This window comes from Lutra lutra, chromosome 1 (genome assembly GCF_902655055.1).
Source record: "Lutra lutra chromosome 1, mLutLut1.2, whole genome shotgun sequence".
Taxonomy (NCBI): domain Eukaryota; kingdom Metazoa; phylum Chordata; class Mammalia; order Carnivora; family Mustelidae; genus Lutra; species Lutra lutra.
Genome location: NC_062278.1, coordinates 3,199,293 through 3,222,337, shown reverse-complemented (window position 1 = coordinate 3,222,337; position 23,045 = coordinate 3,199,293). Strand labels below are relative to the sequence as shown.

Sequence of the window (23,045 nt, the reverse complement as noted above, 5' to 3'; positions counted from 1 at the left end):
ATGGGGTTGCCCTGCGCAGGCTTTCCGCTGCGAGCCTGCGGAACCTGCCCTGAGCACACCTTCTCCCTCTGGCCTTTGACCCCCGCGGGTGGCCTAGGGCGAGCTGCACAGATACTGCGCTACGCTGCACGAGGGGCAAGTCCAGTTCAACAGCTGGAACCAGAAAGCCAGTGGCGCGCCCCACCGCCAGCCGGCAGACAATGAGACGGACTGTAGCTGGGCCCCGTTTGGTGAGTTCTCTGTCCCCCCATGTGCACGTTGGGGTCGGGGCTTCCGGAAGCGCCCTGTCCTCCAGCTCCGCCATGGCTGGACGGCTGGGTGCTGCTGGATGCCGGGCCTGCCCCATCTGAGCCGCAGGAACCACCTTCCTGAGTGTGCCTGCCTCTCCGGGGACTGCGGTCTCCCGTCAGCTGCCCCTCCCTGCGTGCAGAGCCGCTGCCATCTGACAGGTTTGCGGCCTGGGGGACCTGCTGCAGACCCCTTGTGTTTTGTCCATGTTGAAGCTGAGAGATCAACAGCGGGGAACAACAGGGGGACCCCTGGAAGTGGGGGGCATGGAGCGGGGGCTGGCCTGGGGCGGCCAAGGAGCAGTCAGACCCACACAGGAGGCAGAGAGAAGGCCCCACGTGCTCCCCCAGACGAGTGGGTATCTCCTGTCATATCCACATTTGTTTAGTGACTGTTTGAAAATGTGGCGACCCTCTTTCCCTTTGTCAAGAAGCCACCCAAGTGTTCCCCCAGGTTTTCTGTGCTGCGAACAGCCCCGTTCTCTTGAGTGCACTGCCCAACTGTACAGGGCACGTGTGTGTTCTATCATCTTGCCCCGGAACACAAGCGGTGCTGGGTGCAGAGCGAATAGTACTCACCGTTTCCTGTTGATTCTCACCCCCGTAGACCAGGACAACTACCAGCAGCTGCTCGGGGCCCTGGATTACTCGTTTCTGTGCGCCTACGCCATTGGCATGTACTTGAGGTAGGTCCGCTAGGGTTCTCCGTCCCCTGATGGTTCTTGTTCCTCTGGGGCAAAACGCATCCTCAGGTTGCCTCCCTTCCTGTGTCTTCTCAGAAACGAGGGCAAAGTGAAAGCCAGCCTGCGCGGGGTGCCCTGCTGGTCAGGGCGCCGCTGCAAATCTGCGCACATAGACGGCCCAGGTAGTATGCTGATCGGGGCAGACCGTCCAGGGACAGCGCTCTGGGCCCTGGGGTTTCACACGCACTGTGAATCCTGCCACGATGTGGTCACCAGGGGCGGGGTGCTGGTGGCCCCTGGGGATATGCTGCGGAGCGCGTCCTCCCCTCTGGTCTCCGGGGCTGCCATCTGCCCACATGACCCCGGTTGCCAGTGTCAGAGCAGTTTCTTCCCTGCTGCCCAGCTCGGCCCCACAGGGTGCCTCACCGCCCTCCTTGTGCTTGGGGCACGGACCCCAGAGGCATGCTGCTGGGAATGAATCCGACTCCAGCGCTGGCTCACACGGCTTTGGGCCAGTCATTGCCCCTCTGTGGGCCTCAGTCTCCCCTTTGTGAAACGAAGAGAACGGTAGTTAACTGATAGGATCATGGCAAGGACCCAACGAACGCTCAGAACAGAGCCTGGCCCACGGAGCGCTCCCAGCATCTTCCCGTGTGATCATTACCCCATTCCAGATTGACCCGGGAAGGTGGAAATGGTATGTCGGTACCAGGACAGGTGATTACCTGATTAAAAACTGGCGTTGTATCAGTTCAGCCAGGTTTAAAAAAAAAAATTGGGGCTCCTGGGGGACTCAGTGGAGCATCTGCCTTTGGCTCAGGTCACGATCCCAGGGTCCTGGGATGGGGTCCCTGCTCAGTGGGGAGTGTGCGTCTCCCTCTGCCTGCTGCTCCCCCTGCCTGTGCTCTCTCTCTTTGTCAAGAAAAAAATCGTAGGGACTAAGGCCCTTGGCTCAAGAGATTTTTGTTGTTGTTCAGAGATCTTCAGAGGTTTAAGAATCTTGGGGATCCCTGTAATTGCTCAGCTTCTTTCCTGGAGCAGTCCCCCCGGAGCGTGGCATCCTCTAGACCTGCCCCCGCCCCAGCTCAGGGCAGTTGGTGGGTGGCCGGTGCCCAGGCAGGTGGTTCCTGTTGGTGGCGTGGCTGTCCCCCGTTTTATCGTATTTACCTAGCGCTGCAGAACTTGTCTGAACGAACGAATGAATAAGGACGGATGCGAAACCCTCTGTGTGTGACCCGCAGCAGAACACAGCCCAGCCGAGGAGAAGGCGGGGGAAGCGTTCGGCTTCCTGGGGCATGAGCTGCAGCCGGCGGCTGGCCTTGTTCCATCTTGAGATCAGATGCTGAAACCCGAAGACCGCGGTCTTACCGGACACCGATAACCTATAGTATAAAAAGACCCAAAAGTTCGAATGTGTTTTTCTCGGTTACTAGAAAATAGTATTTACGTGCGCTTCTCGGCTGGGAGTGATTTTGTCCCTCCGCAACATGTAGCAGGATCTGAAAGCGTGGTTGGTTGTCACAACAGGAGAAAGGGGCTTCCTGGCGGCGTGTAGCGGGCAGAGAGCAGGGCCGCTAAGCGCGCTACAGCACGGGACAGCCCCTCGCCGCAAAGAATGACCCCGCGGCACATCAAAAGTGTTGAGGTGAAGCCTTTAAATAAGGTGGTTTTATTGTTCCTTCTTCACTGGCAAAGGTAGTGTGTCACGCAAGTCGCTAAGGAGGGTTATTACGAAATTCCATCTAGCGTAGACTCTGGAGTAGACTCGTGACTGTAACAAGGGCATCCACTGCTTTGCGTGGCCTTTAGTGACATCAGGGCACGTGGCTGGTGAATAGTTTGGCAGGTGAATCGTCTGCAGGGGCGCCTGTGTCAGCGCAAGCCTTTCCTAGTGGGTGCGGCGAGGCCTTTAGTCCCCATACGAATCGGATGTGAGACGGAGTGGCGTCTGTTACCTTAGGCCTTTTCTTTTTTTTTAAAGATTTTATTTATTTATTTGACAGAGAGAAATCACAAGCAGGCAGAGAGGCAGGCAGAGAGAGAGGAGGAAGCAGGCCCCCCGCTGAGCAGAAAGCCCGATGTGGGGCTCGAACCCAGGACCTGGGATCATGACCTGAGCCGAAGGCAGCGGCTTAACCCACTGAGCCACCCAGGCGCCCCCCCTTAGGCCTTTTCTTTAAAAACGGAGTAGAGACTAAATTGGGGCCCATTATCGTACAGGAAGACTGAGAACATTTGTCAGCCCTGGCCGATGGCATTACCTCTATCCGTCAGACAGGACAGCGAGCCTCTCTCGGACACCTTTTCTCTGCTCTGAAACCAGCAAGTTGAAAAACATCACTTGCTTAGCTCTAGAATGCTCTTGAGCTTGTGATATTTCTACGCAACTTTGAATTTGGCCTGAGTGTTATACCTAATTTAAATAGTTATAAATATATATCATAAATATTTATTTAGAAATTATTCCTAATTTTAAATTACTTCCTTTAGTCATTTGGTTGGTGCTAGGTAGATGGTCCCTCTCTGGGGACTTCAGAAGGAGAAGTGTCCTGCTGTCTTGGTTCTTGAGATGAAGGACAGAATTGGAGATCGTTCCCTGAGTAGTCTTCCCGGGGCTGGCAGGTATCATTATATTTCTTGTTTATGTGACTCTCGGATGGTTATGTGGAAGGAAGGGAGATCCATGCTTTTCAGTGACTGCAGGAGGCTCACAATCATTTGATTATTCTGGTGTTTGTCCCCTTCACAAGTGACAGTGACAAACCGCTCTACAGTGGCAGTTCTCCCCAGGCAGCCTACTTCCCGAGGCATGAGCTGCTCTGACAAGAGCAGCCACCATGCACCAGGTCCTTCGCCCACTTCGATCTCATGGGAGCCATCCCAGACAGCTCTGGAACGGAATTGTCCCCCAAGGCCAGCTCGTTATCGAGTGACGTTGCTGGGACAGGAGCATAGCAGCCCTAGCCCCCTGTGTCAGCACTCGCGTTAAAGAAAATCTGTCTTCAGACCAGGTCACGGTGGTGGCGGCTGGAGGGCAGCTAATGGTAGAGCCCATTCAGCACCGCGTGTGGACGCAGGTGACTTAGTGACAGTTTCAGGGCCGAGAGACGTCCCGAGGCGACAGGTGATCCCTTTTCATGACACACGTCTACAGTCTGAACATCACCATTTTAAAATACTGTGCACACACACTGGACGTTGTTTATATAAAAGCAGGACTAACTAGCGGGACAGGTTTTTACTGTTTTGTTTTTTGAAGATCTTATTTACCCGTTCTGGGTGGGGTGCGGGGGAGGGGCAAGCAGACTCCTCGCTAAGCACAGAGCCCGACACGGGGCTCGATCTCAGGACCCCAAGATCATGACCTGAGCCAAAACCAAGAGTCAGACACTTCCCCAACGGAGCCCCCCCAGGGGTTCCGGTGGTCTGAACTGGCAGCCGTCATGCGCAAGTCACAGTGTTTGAGGTTTACGACTTGACAGTCCAGGGCCCTTCCAGAAATAAAGTCCTAAAAGACGTTGCCAATGGCCAGTCTCTGGTTCGTGAGCTCTGCTGGACACAGTTGTGATGAAGTCTTCCTGGAAACTGTAGCGCGTTCGAGTTCTGAAAGCTCTGAGAACAGCGTGGAAATTTCCAGAAAGGTCACGGCTCCTTCACATCATGGGTGTGTCTGTCTTCTCATTTCTCATGTTCACTTCTTTGTTCTCCATTCTCAGCGGCATCATAGGGGAGCGCCTACCCATTCGATACTACCTCACGTTTGGGATGCTGGCTAGTGGCGCTTTCACCGCCCTCTTCGGGTTAGGCTATTTCTACAACATCCACAGTTTGGGATTCTACGTGGTAACTCAGGTAAGGGCTGGGTCTGTGGCTTCCCAGGGGCCGGGTGTCCGTGACAAATCGGACTGGGCGTTTGGGCCTCGGGTCCCCACCCCTGCCACAGGAGAAAGCTGCGGGCCAGGGCAGCTCCGTGTCCTGTCTGCCGGCGTGGGAAGGACCGCACTCCCACCCACATCGGCACCCCAGCACGGGGACGGACGCAGGAAGCCTGGGAGCCCTTCCTCCCTCACATGGAAGGCTTTGAGATGTGTCCTGTGATGCATTTGACCTCTGGTGTCAGAGGGACGTGAGGTGTGGCTGGGGAAGGAGGAAGGGAGGGCTCCGGGCTTGCCAACAGTCAGCAGGGAGGCTAGGAGAGAGCCCCATGGTGCTCCGAGGGGAGGAGAGGCCAGGACAGGCTCTGCCCATCCCTCTGGGCCGTCCTTCCTGCAGCCCCTGCTCCAGCGCTCCCCTCGGCCCCATGGGTGAGTCCCGACTGCAATGGAAAATGGCTTGTGAAACTGCGGCTCAGCCTCTGAGGCTCTCCACACAGCCTGGGGGTGCCATCCTGTCATCAAAGCAGATTGTATGTAATTTGCTTTTTAAAGTGTTGCCGCAGGACTTGAAAAGTTTGGGTGTTTTAATTACAACAGTGATTCACACTTTATAGTAAAATGCAGAGTTAGAGGGAGGGAATGAACAGTTCCCCAGAGTCCCAGCGTGTTCCTAGAGGGAAGGCCAGCCTGGCTGGCCCCAAGACCAGACCCACAGTTATTCCGACTCCCTCCCGGAGGGCTGGCCCGCCCAGCGGCGGCGGTGGTTGGGGGAGGCAGTCGGCTGCACCTGTCTCCCGTCTCATTGTGAACTTGCCCTTGATGCTCCTGAGACTAGAGCAAACCTGCCTCCCTCCTGAGCCCCTTCTAGGAGCCTGAGCTCAGGGCACTCTCGAGAAGTGGAGAAATGCTTGTCACAAGCGCAGGGTCCTGCCTGTGCTCCTTTCAGAGGGTCGGGATACAAGAAGTGAAACGTGTGGTCGGTGAGCTTCCCTGTCCACGGTTACGCTCACAATTACACACACGTGCACGTGTATGTAGTTTCAAACCCATCTTTGGCTCCTGAAGCTCCCATCAGAGTGTTCTGCCTTCTTGTGGGAGTCTCCGCTGTGCTCCCGGACTTGCCAGCAACAGGGCGGAGTGAGCTTTTGTGAGCCGGGCCTGGGGACGGGGCGCGCACCCTCTTGGGCTGGCGGTGAGCCCTCTTTCCTCTCTGCCGCAGATCATCAACGGACTGGTGCAGACCACCGGCTGGCCCAGCGTCGTCACCTGCCTCGGCAACTGGTTTGGGAAAGGAAGGTGAGCGAAGGTGGCCCCGCCTCCAGCGGCATTTGTTCTTTGAGAGTCTGGTGAAAACCAGACCACCTTCTTTCTAGTTATTCTTTATATTTACTGCAGAAAAAGCCACCTTTATTAGTCCACTCTATGAAGGAAGGCGACTGAACCCTCTGGAACTTGGGGTACTGAATTCAGGTGGGCCTTCCTCCCAGGAGACACGCCCACCTTCTACCCGCCCCCATTCCATGTCATGGTTGGGGCGAGTCTGTTCTGCACAGCTGGTCCCCTGCGAGCCTGGGAGAAACTTGGAGCTTGGGGCCCTGCCTCACATCTTCTGAAGCAGAAGCTCCATCTTCCCAAGACTCAGAGGCACACGGCAGTGTGGCAGGGTCCTGAGTGGGTCACCCAGCGCCCAGCGGCAGAGCCGCACTCAGCCTCTGGTGACGGGACCGCAGTCCGGATGACATGGTGATATCCATGTGATGCACAGCGTGGCCGGGCCCAAGGTTAGAAGTGCCTGAAGCCACTAAACACGGCAGGGAAAGCGGAGCGAGAGCCCAGCTCCACGAGCTTTGTTAGGACCCCCACCCGGCTCCTCCGGCGGGCTCTGTGAATGGGGGTTTCTCACACAGCTGCAGTTAGATTACGAAGGCGCAGACCTCATTCTGGGCCCTTCCAAGAAGCTCAGGCAGAGGCTTCTTTCTCTCTCCCCAAGGGCAGACTCACTAAGCCCTGAGACAGGCGTGCGATGATTCGTCCCGAGGCCCGGCAAGAATGCTGCTCTGCGCGCGTCTCCCGTGTCCGTCTGCCTCGCGGCCGTGGCATCTGTCGTCCCGCTCATTTCCGTGGGGCCCTGACACGTCCTGGGCACCGTCTGTCCCGCACCCGCCGGCGCATAGCGACTTCTCAGCATCGTGTGCCGTCTTGTGTTCCGTTGTGTTGCAGGCGGGGCTTGATCATGGGGGTCTGGAATTCGCACACCTCCGTGGGCAACATCTTGGGATCCTTGATTGCTGGCTACTGGGTGTCCACGTGCTGGGGCCTGTCCTTCATCGTCCCCGGGGCCATCGTGGCAGCCATGGGCATAGTGTGCTTTCTCTTTCTCATCGAGCGTAAGTACATGCGGCCTTGGCGATGACGTCCCGGCGGGGGGCTTTGGGGGGCCAGGTGTTAAGGGAAAGGCCCACAGTGGCCCTGGCTCTCCCCCAGCTGGGTGGACTTCCCTCTTCAGGTATAGATTTCTCCCGTGAGCGCTTTCTCTCTGGCTCTTGCTGCATTTCCTGTTGTCTCCTGATTTCTGGAGCAAGCGACGTGGCAGCTCCTCTCCTGCCCGCCCCCAGCATCGGGCATGCGTGGTGCGCCTGGTGCCGGGAGTCCTGTATGTGAGATCTGCCACGTCGCTCACCCCCGGGGCCACAGCGCCCAGCACCTGCTCAGCTGTCTTGTTGCCGCAAAGCTTGTGTGCCTCCTGATAGGGTAGTATCATGAAATCACTGCGTGACTGCAGACCCTGTATCCGAATCAGGTGAAGAGTGTTCTGCCAGAAAATCAAATTCTTTGTTCCCTTCTAGGCTCAATGCCAGACTTCTGATTGAATTGGGTTTGAAATTAATTTTCAAATCGGGAATCTGGCAGGACAAGGACTCCTGGCCGTCAGTCCAGTGATAGGAAAGCCGCTTCAGCCGTTACGGGGCAGGGCGCCTGGTCCCCCAAGCTCTTCTTGGAGCTGGATTGGGCATTTGCTGCTTCGATTTGCCTTAAAGCAAAATAAAATCATAGGCACTAGATGGCTGTTAATCCCAGGTAGGGGTGCTCAGGGGCTCGGTGCTGCCACCCATGCGGGCGTCAGCTTCAGCTCTGCGCTCGGAGCTGCCAAATTCCTCCGGGACGTTAAGGCGTGTTTTACTCAGCTTCTCGGTTCTCTTTTCTCATTGCTTGCCAGCGTCACCAACCTGTGGCGTTTAATTGCAGTGAGTGTCCCGGAGTTCCGGGAAAGGTCCCCTGTGTCACCTGTCCTCCAGGCTGGCCCGCTAGCATGCGGAGCTCTGTCACGGGGCGTTCCAGCCTGTTCCTTAGGCAGTAGTCACCTGGAGAGCAACGCGAGTCCTCTTGGCTCCTGCACAGGGGCCCCCGGGTGTGTCCTGCCCAAGGTCAGGAGTCCACAGTCCCTTTTCTTCTCTTCCTCAGCCAATGAAGGGTTGGTTCCAGGGGCAAGAGGAAATGCACTGAGGAATGGGGTGTGTGGCCAGAGACGGGAACAGCCGCTGGCCACCCGGATCTTAGTGCCTGAACCCGTTCAGCACGGTTCTCCCGGGCGGGGCCTCGTCCCCTGCTCAGGGCAGGGATCCCAAGAACAAGGAAGCTGTGGTTTGTGTTTTGTTATAAAATGAGAGCCTTCTTCCCACCGGGCCACCCCTCCTGTGGCTTCCAAGAGGGTGGGACAGGGTGGAGAGGGTCCACACAGGGATCTCCTGGTGCTGCCTTCCCCCCACTTCTTGCTGGGGCCTCCCATTCCATCCAGGGATTGACCTACGGCCCCTGTCCTATTCCTGTGGTGACCCTGGATCACTGCTTCTCCACCCGGGCCTGCTGGGGGACAGAAGTGCAATCCCTCAGCTTCCCCAGGCCCACCAAGCCTTGAGGCCGGGGGACTGTGCCTGCCAGACTGTCCCGGGAGGCTTGCTGTTACTGGGGGGACAGGCGCACACCTTGCTGTTACTTGGCAGGGGACAGGCGCACACCTTACAGACCTGGGCTTGCGTCTCCTGCTCCTCGGGTCCTCCGTGACCTGCAGGGTAGGCGGGGTGCTGACCCTGATGGGAGACTCGGGGCTCCACGGGCAGGGTGAGTGCGGTGGGACTGAGGCCTGGACTCAGAACCTTCCTCCCACCGCCCTCCTGTCCCCTCAACACATTCTCTTGGTCAGGGATGGATTCATGCTGAGAGTGTCTATCTTCAGCCCTTAGTAGTACGTTCACTGCAGGTGACACGAGATGTCAGGTGAGCCCCTGTTCCTCCCTCCTTCCTGGACTCCTCACACCTGACCTCCTCCTCCCCAGCTTTCCATGGTCCGGAGCACATTTCTCACTGCACTGGGTCCCCCCAGAGCCCAGGGGTCACCCGATTTATCTCTGTCACCAGGTGCCTGCTCTCCCCCCACATACCCCGGCTGGTCTCCCCAGGATTGGTCTTCCCTCTCCCACCACCCTTGGCTACCTGCTCTCTTCCCTTGCCTTCTGCTGGGGCTGCTCCCCGGTGCCCGGCTCACGTGGCTCATGGACGCCTGACTCTGGCACTTCTCTGCCTTCCCACCAGATGTCTTCTTGCTGTCTTCCTGTGTGTTCCCACTGGGTATTGGCATCTACCTACCCTCTTGTATCAAAATTCGAGGTTTGCTTTGTTAGTTGTACTAGAGATGAGACACCTTTCAGACTCCCCAAGTAACTAGTGGGCACGTGCCCTGTGGCCCTCTTCCTCGTCATCAGGAGGACATTCTCGGGGGAGAGGCAGCCACCATGTAACAGGAGTTCTGCTGTGTCCCAGGCGCAGGGCCAGGCTTAGGGCGGATATTATTTGGCAGATTTCCAGGGAAAAGTCTTGAGGCTCAGGGACTGTAGGTGACCTGCCCAAGGTCACACACTAAGCGGTGAAGTTGGGGTTAGCGGGTGCCTGCTCGCCCATTCAGACTTTCTCCCTAGGTCCCTGGGATGTGTTCTTACAGACTCAATTTTAAAAAAAATATTTTTTCATTTAGACGATAATTTTAAAAAAACTTTGTGTCCTATAAACACTACCTTTTCGTGTAGAGACAATACATGTTTGAAAGACATTTTCCTGCAATGAGCTATGTAGGTGCTTCTGAAGTCTGTTTCTCAAACCTGGGTTCCCTAGAACCCAAGGAGTTGAACATTATTCTCTGGAACCTCGGGAACTCGTTCCTTAAAAGGAAATAGCACACATCTGGGTCTCCTTGGCCATCGTCGGTCCACTGCGTGAGCCTCCCCTGCTGATTAAGTGGGCAACTGGCCATTTCTCGTAGGACACGCGCTGGCCCACCTGTAGCCCTTCTTCCTTCCCTCGCCGTGCATATGCCATAGCCCCCCTTCCTCCTCGCCTTCCCTCCTGCCCTCCTTTCTCTGCAGGCCCGAGTGTCCATGGGAGAACAGGTGGACGTACCCTGGGTGTTCCAGGCCCTTCTCTTTCCTGCCCCTGATGAGGCCCCCCGACAGGAGCCACGAAGAGGTCCCCAGCGCTTGTGCCCCCATCTCTGTGGCACGCGCACCAGACCGCACCTCTCAGCCAGGGGACCTCATCACCGCAGTACAGCCCCTGACCCCCAAGTAGGACTCTCGCTTGGACATCACACGGTCTGGGGACGTGCCCTTCCCCACCACGCACCCACCGGCTCCCTGCAGCCGTGGTCTGGAGGGGCTTCTCTGCACAGGGACTTTGCTCTGGAGGCAGCCGGCCTCACGATAGGAGGCATTTCTGTAGCCTTCTGACTTCCCCTCGTGCTGGGACCCCGGGCACCCATGCATCAGTGTCTGAGCACAGAGACCCCGGTGTGTAGGGTCAGAACGCCCGGCTCCTCCTCCCCGCTCCGGCCCCAGCCAGGCCCCAACCAGGCCCCAGCCAGGCTGGTGGCGTTCCAGAGAAGCTGTTTTACCAAAAGTGACAAAAAGACCCGGATTCTGGGCTGGGGGAGGGGCAGGGCTGTTGGAGGCCGCCGCCTGGTTTCCGAAGAAGGGCGTCTGCTTCCCTGGGCTCCTTGTGGCCGTAGGTCTGGCTGTTTTGTTTTGTTCCCACTAGTTTGTATTTGTAATTAATCCCGCAACGTGGGACAGCCCATCACGCATGGTACAGGTCACCCACCGCGCAGGTCTTCACGGTTCTTCCCGATCTTTGTCCCTCGGGCCATTTTCCGCGGCTCGCCACTGCGGTGCGCACGAGCTCTGCTTTTTTCCGCTTGTCCCATGTGAAATCTTTCCCGTAGCGCAAAGCCGTTCTCACGCGCGACGGTTCGCCTTTGCCAAAGCTCCCCCACCTCACCCTGCGTGTGTCACGGGGACAGAAGGACAGGGGTGCTGGCGGGGTGCAGGCCTTGTCCTTTTCTTCAACTGCTCCTCATTCGGTCCAGTCTCAGGTGGTGTCTTGCTCTGGGGTGATTTCTTGGGTGGTGGGAACGCCCAGCCCCGGGCTCACTGCTGTTTCCGTTCGGTCTTGCAGATCCAAAGGACATCGCCTGCTTCTCGTCCCTGGCGGCGGTAAGGACCCTCTCTACTACTTGGTTGTTTTTTTTTTTTTTTTTTTTTTTTTAGGATTTTCTTTATTAGAGAGCAAAAAAGAGAGCACAGCAGGGGGAGAAGCAGACTCCCCACTGAGCAGGGAGACCCATGCAGGGCTCCATCCCAGGACCCTGGGATCATGACCTGAGCCGAAGGCAGAGTCTTACGGCTGAGGCCCCAGGAGATATGCTTTTCCCCTCCCTCATGCAGCGCTCTTTCTTGGGCTTCCAGACCCCATGCCCCACCACCCCAGCTGGCCCCTCGCCTCTGCCAGACCTCCAGAGGCGCAAGCCCCCATCTGTGCCCTCCCCGCCAGAGATCTGCACAGGCCCTGGTGGTCAGCGCCTCCCCCCAGCAGGGCCATCCCCTGAGGTCCACGGTCACACAGGCCCCTGCCCCCTGCCATCCCTGCAAGGGCCTTTGGTGGGCTCAGATGGGCCACAGCTAGGGTCATCTCCCCACTTCACCCCATGAACTTGCTGGGCTCCACATTCCCTGTGTTGGTTGGGGAAGCCTTGTCCTCGCTGTGGGCAGGCCAGATCCTCGGGAGTCCTAAACACGTGGGATGTCACCTCCACCGCTCTGGCCCGTGGCACCAGCGTCTCTCCTCAGGCTCCTAAAGTAATTCCCCTTTGCTCCTGCAAAAGCCATGCTTCACACCTCACCTGGAAGATTTTTTTTTTTAAGATTTTATTTATTTATTTGACAGACAGAGATCACAAGCCGGCAGAGAGGCAGGCAGAGAGAGAGGAGGAAGCAGGCTCCCGCTGAGCAGAGAGCCCGATGCGGGGCTGGATCCCAGGACTCTGAGACCATGAGACCATGACCTGAGCCGAAGGCAGAGGCTTTAACCCACTGAGCCACCCAGGCGCCCCGACCTCGGAAGATTTTTTTGAAGCAGGAGTCAGAGCGGGTCGCTGACTTGATTGACAGCCTCCTGTGGCTCCCCGTTTCCTCACCACCAGTCCCTCCGGGTGGCAGCCCCAGGGCAGGGTCTCCTCTTGGTCTCTGCCATGTGCCAAGGCCGGGGGAGCGGATGGCCAGAGAGTGCTGCTTCTGTCCATTTGTCAATATGTTGAGCTTTTGAGCACAGTTAATTTGAAAAGAAGGGTTCTGGTACCTTCCTAAGCAAATATAAAAACTCAGTTTTGAAAGTCACTGCCTTCAAACAGCAGGCGATATTTTATAACATTTTAAAAGCCATTTTCCTTCCATGAGCATGGATTTCAGAGTTTACAGGGATCTGGGTTTCGTTGTGCTGAGAATTAACCCTTACAGCTGGCCCAGCAGCTCCAGTCCATGGTGCCCAGCCGAGGGAGGGGCCACATGCGTCTCCTGCACGCACTGACCCTGCCTTCTGAACAGTCTACTGACCTAGGGGGACCTTGGTTCCTCTCTCACCAGAGGAGAATGTCACCCAGTATTGTTTCTACAGGCTTTTCCTTTCAAGGTCATTTAAAAACATCAAAGCCGGGGCGCCTGGGTGGCTCAGTGGGTTAAAGCCTCTGCCTTTGGCTCAGGTCATGATCCCAGGGTCCTGGGATCAAGCCCTGCATCGGGCTCTCTGCTCAGTGGGGAGCCGGCTTCCTCCTCTCTCTCTGCCTGCCTCTCTGCCTACTTGTGATCTCTGTCTGTCAAGTAAATAAATAAAATCTTAAAAAAAAAAAAATCAAAGCCGTGAGGGAAAGTGAAGTTGACAGAACCAGCACCGTGACGTGTCCTCATACCCCAGTCCTCGATTATTTTTCCTGAGAGGATCCTCTTCTCACTTTCTTTTATCTGAGGGTCTAGAGCCCCCAGTTAGGCCTTTGTTTTATTTTATTTGTTTATTTGAGGGAGACTGAGAACAAGAGCACGAGGCTAGAGGGAGAGGGCGAGAGAGAATCCCCCAGACGCCCAGCACGGAGCCCAACACAGGACTGGATCCCGTGCCCCCCAGCTCGTGACCTGAGAGTTGGTCCCTCGACCGACTGAGCCCCCAGCCCCTCAGCCCTGTGGTTTATTTTAACCCTGGGTCTTACTGGCCCTGGGCGGCTGTTTTGAGAGGCTCGTGCGGAGCTTCCTACCTTGCAGTCAGATGCGGCGTCTGGCCGTTGCGTCCGTAACTGCTAAGCGTGCCTTTCTGCCCCCGCAGCCGAAGGGCTGTGAGAACGGCACGCACAGGTTCCGGCTGCAGAAGCAGATCTTCACGGACGACAAGAACACGCTCCTGGTGAGTCGGACCAGCCTGCGCTGCTTCACAGAGGTCAGAGCCCAGCCTCGGTGACAAACTTAGGTCTCGTATTTCTCCTGTAAGACCCGCGTTTGCTTGCGCGGTTTCTTTGGGTAGCTGGCTGGACTTCAAGTCTGCATCAGCCTGAAAGCACACTCGTCCCACGACTGCGGGCCGCATTCAGTGTCCCAGGCACGCCCTAGGTCAGGCCGCACCTGGAGTGTCAGCCACGGGGCCCCCCCCGTCCTGTGGACTCCCATTCTGGGGGGCAGGTGTGGGGTACAGACGGGAAGCCGGCAGCTTCCCGCAGCAGCTAAATGCCAAGCACGGAGCCCGGGGGGTGGGGCGCGAGCAGGCGCTGGTTCCGGCCCAGTCTTGGGAGCCATCCCTAAGCAGGGGGCATGGATAGGGCTTTGAAGGAGGAGGGGTGGGTCAGCACCGACCTGGGCCAGAGGGTTCAGGAGATGGAATGGGACGTGGGCCCAAGAGGTAATGAAGAGAGTCATCTCCCAGGCCTCCACCCTGACACTCCCATGTTCCAGAAGGGGAAACTGAGGCAGAGTGCTCAGGGACCTGCCCAGTCCTGCTCAGACAGGAGGCCTGGAGGCAGCGCGACGGGCCCCTTGGCTTTCAGCGTCCTTCCGACCAGTCCTTCCTGGGGCTCTGCCGCACAGCTCTGAGCCACGGGGACACCTCAGACTCGGTTTTACGCACTGAAATTACAAGCTCTTTTCTTTTTAAATCAAACACCTTAAAGGATAAATGTACCAAATGGGCTTCTTAATTTTTTTTTTCCTTACTGCCTACAAAAACTTATTTGTGGTTGTTGACATGACGGGAAAGAGAAAAATGATGTCTTGTACTTCTTGGTTCTTGGAATTTAGGGAAAGTCAACTGCAGTGCTCTAATCTCTCTACTCAGTGCTCAGTGTGCATTTTTAAAAATTGGGTGTCTTAGTTTGGGCTGTTGTAACACGAATACCATAGACTGTGTGACGTAAACAACACACATGTCCTTCTGGAGGCAGGAAGTCCCAGATCTAGGCACGGGCGGGTCTGGGGTCTGGCGAGGCCCACTTCCCGGCCAGCTGCCTTCTCCTGGGATGCTGGAGAGAGCACGGGGGACACAAACTCTGGGGGCCTCTTCTTACAAGGCATGGACCCCGTCCTGAGGGCTCCGCCCACCACAGTGGGGCTCGGGGTTCCACTCAGGAGCTTCGGGGGGACACAAGTACCGGGTCCACGGCATCAGGTGTTAATCGATGTCTGACGGCTGTAAGTCCTGCTCGTTACTGAACACTAACCTTCTCCTTGAGGCGAGCCCCTGTGTTGTGACGCTGTAATGACCAGTAAAGCCAGACGCGTCTTCTGGTACCAATTCCCTCTTCCCTTTCTGGCTCCTGCTGCCTAAGTCTGTTGACTAACGTGTCACCGAGGGGCCCCGGGCAGGCCTTGTTTCTTCCGGTCTGGCCATACCACAGGCCGACCCTGTCGTGCCCACGACCACGCAGGTTTTGGTCCCTTGTCTCTTACACGGCAGGAAGGGCTAAGGCGCTGGAGGGGGCTGGACCCCATGGGGGTCACCAGCCAGGATGCCCCCCAAGCTCGGCTGGACACCCTGGTGTCCCCTTTCCCAGAATGACTGGCTCAGATCCCCTGGGCTCGGAGTTAATGCGTCACCCACCCCCTCATCACCGCCGCTCTGTGCCCGGCGGGACGCTGACTGCCTTCCTGACAGGCTTGTGTGAGGAAAGGGGCCGGTGCGAAAGCAAGGACAAGCGAAGAGGAAGGGGCTCCGGCGTCACGAAGCCAGGAGGACCCTCTTCCCTCCTTCGGGTCTTTATGATTACCTCGTGGTGGTCAAAATTTGTCACCTTGTAGTCACGTGTCATTGCCCAGCCTTGGCTTCTCTGAGGATCCTTCTGATCGGCTGTGGCTCAGCGGACACTTCCGAGCATCGAGCGGGTGTCTCAGTACTAAAGGAGCCTTCCACGTGGCACGGCAGTGGAGCCACGAATCTGGGGGGTGCCCTCCCGGCACAGTGTGGCCGCGGGCGCCTCTGGGCATGGCGTGGGCTTCTCACTTGAACATCAGCATGTTATTACACGCGTCCCCTCCCCCCGCTGTGTGCATGTCTCTGTGTGTGTCTGTTTTAATCTTGGGGAGCCCCGTTGCTGATTCCGAAGCCTAGGAATGGGGCTCCCTGGCCGAAGAGGCCCCGCCCACTGCTGAGGGCGCCACAGGTGCCGTGAGACCCTGCAGGGCCCTTGATGCACAGCTTCCCGTGTCCTGGTCGGCCCAGGGGGTCTCTGGCTCTGTAAGGAGGCAACTCTACACCCCTGGTTTAGTTTGGAAAACCCACCGTGACTTCCCAGTTCCCCTCTGCACCCTCCAGACACTGCAGAGGACTGGAATTTGGTAGCTGGGGCCCTTTCCAGCAAAGGCCGAGCTTGCTTAGATAAAGACCAGAAGTGCTGGATCTGGGGCTTTCCACCAGCCCGACGAGTGGCCCAGAAGTGCTTTCCAGAACCAGGAAGGGGCAGGCGGGTCTCAGTGTGCAGTACCTGCTCCGGGCTAGAGGCACTCTTCTGTTCGCTGGGCAGGAGCTCTTCACTGTCTGTCCTCTGTGTGTCCGGTTGCATGCCGTCCCCTGGAGAGCCTGCTTAGTGTTCACGAGCACCTGTCCTAGCCTGAAACCACAGAAACCCCAGAGGAGAGCGCTGGCAGTAGCATCTCTGCCACTGGCCCTGACAACGTCTTTCAGATACGTCTCCCGAGGCAAGGGAAAATAAAACCAGAAATCATGTGTCGGGGTCTCCCAAAATCAGCTTCTGCACAGTGAAGGAAACAACAAAATGAACAGGAGAAGAGACTCGCAAATGACAAATCTGATAAAGGGTGAGTCTGCAAAACCCGTGAAGAACTTAGCTCAACACCACAAAACATACAGTCCTGTCGAGAACAGGCAGAAGACATGAACGACATTTCTCCGAAGAAGACACCCAGACGGCCAACAGACATACTCATCATCGGGGAAATGCAAATCCAGACCCCCTGAGATCCCACCTCACACCCGCCAGGATGACGAAAATCAACAACAGGAGAAACGACAGGTGTTGGCGAGGATGTGAAGAAAGGGGAGCCCCGTGCGCTACTGCCGGAAATGCAAGCTGGCGCGGCCGCTCTGGAACACAGTGTGGAGGGTCCTCAGAGAGTTACAAATTGAACGACCCTGGGACCCAGCAAGCGCACTCCTAGGTATTTACCCAAAAAATACGAAAACGCTAATTCAAAGGATACAGGCCCCCCGTGTTTACAGCAGCATTATCTACAGTAGCCAAGATACGGAAGCAGCCAAGTGTCCACTGACTGATGGATGGGGAAGGGAGAAGTAAGGGGTGTGTGCATGCGTGCGTGTGTGCACGCACGTGTGTAGGAATATTACTCAGCCATAAAAAGAATGAAATTTCCCTGTTTGCCCCAACATGGATGGAGCTAGAGGGTATTATGCTGAGCAAAATAGAGAAAGACAAATACCATATGATCTCACTCATGTGGAATTAGAGAAGCAAAGGGGAGGAAAAGACAAACCAGGAAACAGATTCTTAACTCTGGAGAACACGCAGATGGGCCCCAGAGGGGAGGTCGACCGGGCAGTGGGGGAAGGGGGTAGGGATGAAGGAGGGCCCCTGTGGTGGTGAGCACCGGGGTCACATGGCAGTGATGAACCACTGTGTTGTACACCTGAAACTGTAGGCAACTGTACAGGAATTAGAATTAAAAAGTGCCTCATTGAAATAGTATAGTGACTGTATTGATAGCTACACATGGGTACCAATTCGACTGGAAGTAATGAATCTGAAAGTGGTTTTTTCTATAATTGGTCTGGAAGTCTTTATTTTTTCCTATAGTTCATTTCCTAATTTAGACTCTTCATTTGCAAGTTTGCTAGAATAACATCTTTTATTCAGTGAAGCAATTTAGTAAGATTTGTAGAATTTCATGGGTGTGGGGACAGTACTCATGAAACCGATGAAACTACACATTGTTGACTGGTTTCTGTTGGATCATAATTCATACCTTAAAATTCTTCAAAACAAAACGAAACCTGTCCTGCAATTTCAGCCTTGACCGCACACCAGACTGACCTGGAGCCTGTCCCCTGAGATGGCTGTGACCGGCCCGGGGTGTGGCCGGAGCACCAGGCTCCCTCACAGCCCCCGAGGTGGCCGTGTTTCACTGTGATTCACAGCCATCAGTTTGATCTCCTGAGCGGAACCGCTAACAGCGGCATTCTAGAGAGAGAAGGTTCTTTACTGTAGACTTTGATCCTGGTTCTCTGTTTCCGTGTGCTGTTACGGAGTTGTCGTTAGGAGGATGGGCTGTCCCACTGGGGGTTGTCATCCTCACTCAGAAACATCCGCTCATATGCTTAAATGTGAGTGTGTCCCCATCACCGGGCCACGTCGTGGTCGGACACCCGCTTCTCGGTGTTGGGGACCTTGGGTCGCCTTCTTTCCAGTGTGCCAATTTCTGCTTTTCCGTGGAAGGGAAGTGTGAATATCACGAGAGGACCATGACAACGCATTATCTCTTTCTTCTTTCCTAATTTAAGTACAACTTGAAACTTACCTAGGTTGTAGTGAGATAAATACAGTAAAACTGTTTGACTTTGTGGAAAGCGTGAGATGCACAGAAACATTTCTTTGTAAGTCTTGGACCTTTGTGGTTCACTCACAAAGAATATCTTTAGATCATCCTAGCTCGACTTGACCCCCAGCCCCGAACTGGGGAGCGCTGTTCTTTGCTTTAATGAAGGCAAACTTTGCCCTCCAGGACTGTCCAGGATTGGAACTCACAGAATATTGGAAGTGCTTTATGAATTTTAAAATAATGTTATTTCTGGTCACAGATGTCCATCGTGAACTCCTTAGTAAGTACAGGGCCATGTAAAGAATTTATTGACCTTTCCCATAATTCTATCATTCCGTGATAACCATTGTCAGTTTGGAATTCAGCTGCTTTTTCCCCCTGTAATTAGATAGATCCCTCTAGTTACCTAGACACGTAATAGGCATATACTGAATGTTTTTTAAGATCATAATGAAAAATGAAGTTTTGACTTTTACTATTTAATGGGACATAAACGTTAAAATCTCACCAGCTTTTTCCTTCCTTCCTTCCGTCCTTCCCAGCCGTAAAGAGATATGTCCTTTACATGGACGCCCTTGACCAATGTTCAGTTTATGGTGTTTTCCCAACTTTCAAATGGTTTTTCACAAATAGAGTCCTGCATTGCTGGGTGGAAGGATTTTGCATGCTTTTAGTTGTTTCCCGGAGACACGCGGGCGCTTGGGACCGACCGTAAGGCGAAGACGTGGTGAGGAGCTCAGCCCTGCGTGGCCGCATGACCTAGCTGAACAGCGTCCTGCTCAGGACTGGCCTCACTCAGCCAGGTGGTGCCCTGCTGACAGCTTTTCTTCTCTCTCTCCTTCCCGATGGGATTCGCCTCCAGGACCCCGAGTTGCAGTGCTTGCTGCCGTCCGACGGGAAGCACCCCGTCCATCAGAGCCACATCGTGGTCCTCCCAGCCGACGGCGGGGGCAGCATGGCTGCCATCAGCTTCACCGGGGCCTTGAGGATCCCGGTGAGTACCAGCACCCGGGAGGCGTTTCAGAAAGGGGCATTTGTGCCTACGGTTGACGATCAAGCTTAACAGCAGAAATCCGTGGTCACATAATCCGTGAACTCTTGGGCATCAACCCGAGGTTGCCAGCAGGCAGTCATGGGACTGAGTGAGGCTGCGGTGTTTGCCTCACACTAAGCTTTCAGTTTTTCAAAATCAGTTGCCTCCGTGTAGAAGTACACCCGTTTCACAGACAAACAGGGCTTCCCCTCTCTACTTGGGAAACCAGAAGGTCTGGCTCCAGCAAGCCCCTCGTCCTGTGGCCCAGCCCCTCACCAGTGCTCCCCTCCCTGGTCCATGAAGACCCTTAGTGTGGAGCCCTTGGGAGGCATGTCCCCGAGTCCTGCTGTGGGGTGTGGGTGAGCCCACTCGATTTTCTTTACCCTTTAAAGTGCTTTTAGGAGACCAGAGCTGGTGCATTGCCGCCACACATGCTAAAGGAAGAAATAAGGGGGGGGGGGGTGCAGAGTCAAGGGAAGAGACAGAAGCCCCCGGGGAATACACGCTGATGGTGCTGGGACTCTGCTCTCGTCCATCATTTAAAGATCAGGTGCTGGTCTGGGTGAGGCGGCGGGCTGGCTCCAGGCTGGTGGGCACGCTGGTGTGTGGTCAGGGTGTGAAGGAGGTCCAGGGGGAGGCTTTTCTGCCCAGGGCATGGAGCTGTGGTGAGATTTCTTGTTGCTTTGGGTTTTTCTTATCTGAAATCCATGGGCTCCTTCAGCAGAGCATCTGGGGGACCCACAGAGGACACGTGGGAAATGTGTTCTAACATGGCGAGGCACGGCAGGCGATGAAGGCAGAGCCCAGGGCAGAAGCATGCGGAGGGGGGGATGCCCATGTCAGACACTGCCCATGTCAGGGAGGATATCCAGACCCGTGCGGTGGCCAGGCCTGTGGACCGCACCTAGAAACATCTGGACTCCCGCCCCAGGGTCTGACAGGCAGAGGAGTTCCCGCAGGTCTCACACACAGACGAGACAGCCTCGCCAGCGCGGCCCTCGGCGAGGAAGGGCTGAGGGAGCACAAGCCCAGAGGCCCCTCAGCGACCGGGTGAGGCAGGAAGCATAAACGGTGCGCCCGGGACCTGAGAATCCGGTCGTGGAAGTGAAACAACTTCGGAGAACGTGTGCTTGAGAGCAGAGCCCTGGCTGCACCAGACGGCGCTGGCGGCCAGCCGGCGGGGAGTGTGGAAGGCCTGGGCGGGGCTCCCGCAGCCACTGAGAATGTGGGTCGGCTGCTTTTAAATAGAAAGTCGCCGTTCCCGTGTGATGGTTAGTAACAGCTAGTAACTTGCCGACCAGGGCCTTCCTGTGCGGCTGCTCGGCCGGGGTCAGGGCGCGCCCAGTTACAGAGCGAAGGAGGCACCGTAGCCCGGTCCGGCCACGGATGTGCTGGGTGTCCCAGGCAAGTGTGTCACCCACGCTGAGCCTCCGTCTCCTCATCTGCAATGGGGCTCAGGGCCTGGCGTTATACTTAATGTTCTGAGGATTAAACCAAGTCACTCAGGGCAGTAGTGAGGCCATGCAGGGCGTGTGGTCTCCACCATCAGCCCCGCACACATCCTCGGATGGGGCTTGCCACTGTGAAGCACAAACTCAGATAATTTCACAATCACAGAGATAGAGATCTGTGTTCTCTGCCTGGTTTGGTCCCTGTGCGCACACAACGTGACACCTTAGCATTACCCCATGTCTCACCCAGACCTCCCGGAGACGTCTGGAACGCGTGTGTCGCGATGCCACGCCTTCCCAAGAGTAGAGCTCAAGCAGAACACAGACAGGACTCTCACAGCAGCCGGCAGACTGTGGGCCCTGGGGTCCTCGTCCAGACCCACATTTCTCTTCCCAGTGTCTTCCCCGAGCTCCCGCTTCGCCGGGTGCAGGTGCCGGCAGGCATGCGCGCTGTGACCGGTGGGAAGCCCTGTCCTGTGTGCTTGTTGGCCGCTGCGTCGTTTGCCAGGGTTTCCAGCAAAAGGAGGGAGAGCACCGCGTGCACCGTGTCGAGGCAGCCCTTCTAGGTACGCTCTTGGAGGACTCCTTCAACAGCTGAGTTTCCAGAGCGATGTGGTGTAGGAATCAGGTCAACACGTGCTTGCATGGACTCTGATCTGACGTCAAGAAATTGGTCTCAATCTGCAAAGACAGGCAGGGGCGGCCAGAGTGGCCATGGGCGGGTCCTCCACCCCACACCCCCAGCCGCCACCACCCCAGTCCTCGGGCGGGACCCAGCCCCGAGGATGCCGGCTCCCCTCTCGCGGCAGCGTCGGCAGGTGCCCCACCAGACAGAGATGGCGGCTGTTTTTACGGGAGTGAAGTAAACTAGACTTGTGTTGCATGTTTCCACAAACCTGCTGTGTACACGCTCGGGGTGAAGACCGGCTCTCTCCGTTTCAGGGTGTGATCGAGTTCTCTCTGTGCTTGCTGTTCGCGAAGTTGGTCAGCTATACGTTCCTCTTCTGGCTTCCTCTGTACATCACAAACGTGGGTGAGTATCTGTTGCTGGAAACACCGATGCTACGTTCCTGCCGTGGCTGTGATCTAGACGCCCTTTTAGGTCCGATTTCTAGAGTCTCGTGAGACGTACTTTTGATCAAACAGTGTGGTTAGTAGAAAAGTAGAGGCCAGAAGAGAATTCGGCTACGGAAGCCATAATAACCGTGATGGGGCTTAAGGGGCCCCTCTTCCATCCCAGCTGTGGCTGCTGGCGCCGTGGGGCCCTTCTATCTGGGGCAGCCCGCATTTCAATCTAGGCTGCACCGAAGGTCAGGTCACACCCTCCCACGTGCAGGGGAGGCCCCTGGGAGTGGAGATAATAAATGCTGAGTCACCTGACCTGGAAATTGCTCCTTGGAGAGGAGCTCTAGTTCTGGGGACAGCTGGCAGCCTGTCTCATGTTTCCTCAGTCCGGCCGCAGCTAAAGCTGCAGATAGGACAGAAGGCACCAGCCTGTGGGCTCCACGCGCCCCTGTGCTGTGTGCGACCACGGAGGGAAGTCAGGGGTCATCGGCAGTTCCTAAAAGATGCTTCAGTCCATGGGCTGCAGTCACGGCTGAATCGGGGTGGGGCTAGGCAGGGAGGGCCCTGGAGCCTTCGGGCCGGGAGCTGGGGGTTGCAGGGAGAAAGGAAAGAAAGCAGGGCCCCCTGGAAATGCGGGTTCTGGGAAGGTGACAGCGAGGGGAGATCTGGAACATGGGGCTTTGCAGAGCACAAAACCACTGACGGGGAGGAAGCCCTTCCTCCGCCCTGTGGTCCTTCTGGCCGGACTTAGAATCAAATGCCACGTGACAGGTGCAGTTCAGAGACAGTGAGGCCCCACAAAGCTTACGTGGGCGCAGGAGCAATGTTGGGTCTGGGGACCCATGGGGACGGAAGCACATTGGCAGGCAGGTGAGAGGAGAGGTTTGGAAACCCCCTTACGCAGATCAGTTCTGAAGTAAAGGGGCGTCTTTGGTAACAGCTCCCTTCCTGGGGCAGGCTCTCCTTCCCCCCGTAAATCTCGGCAGCTGTGGGGAGGCAGAGAGCTTTTCCTGAATTTGCTGCGTTTTAATTACTTTAACTCAAAATAAATCTTTTTAGATATTTATTGATTTATTTAGAGAGAATGCAGGATGGGGGAGGGAGGGAGAGACCCTCAAGCAGACCCTGCACTGAGCTCAGAGCCTGACACGGGGCTCGATCTCACAACTCCTGAGATCACAACCTGAGCCGAAAGCAAGAGTCGGACGCTTAACCGGCTGAGCCACC

General features: G+C 56.2%; 1 protein-coding gene across 5 annotated transcripts in view; it reads left to right on the top strand.

The window, feature by feature from the left end:
* Nucleotides 1–23,045, top strand: part of SLC37A1 (solute carrier family 37 member 1) — a 76,401-nt gene that overhangs the window by 37,822 nt on the left and 15,534 nt on the right. For 4 of the 5 annotated variants that reach the window (XM_047719443.1, XM_047719461.1, XM_047719452.1 and 1 more), the window contains 9 exons: nt 98–230; nt 895–973; nt 4,687–4,822; nt 6,065–6,141; nt 7,066–7,232; nt 11,347–11,384; nt 13,540–13,650; nt 19,132–19,263; nt 21,696–21,786. In XM_047719443.1, the coding sequence (XP_047575399.1) occupies nt 98–230; nt 895–973; nt 4,687–4,822; nt 6,065–6,141; nt 7,066–7,232; nt 11,347–11,384; nt 13,540–13,650; nt 19,132–19,263; nt 21,696–21,786 (964 nt within the window). The remainder of the gene's footprint in view (nt 1–97; nt 231–894; nt 974–4,686; nt 4,823–6,064; nt 6,142–7,065; nt 7,233–11,346; nt 11,385–13,539; nt 13,651–19,131; nt 19,264–21,695; nt 21,787–23,045) is intronic. The other variant, XM_047719470.1, reaches the window with a different exon arrangement.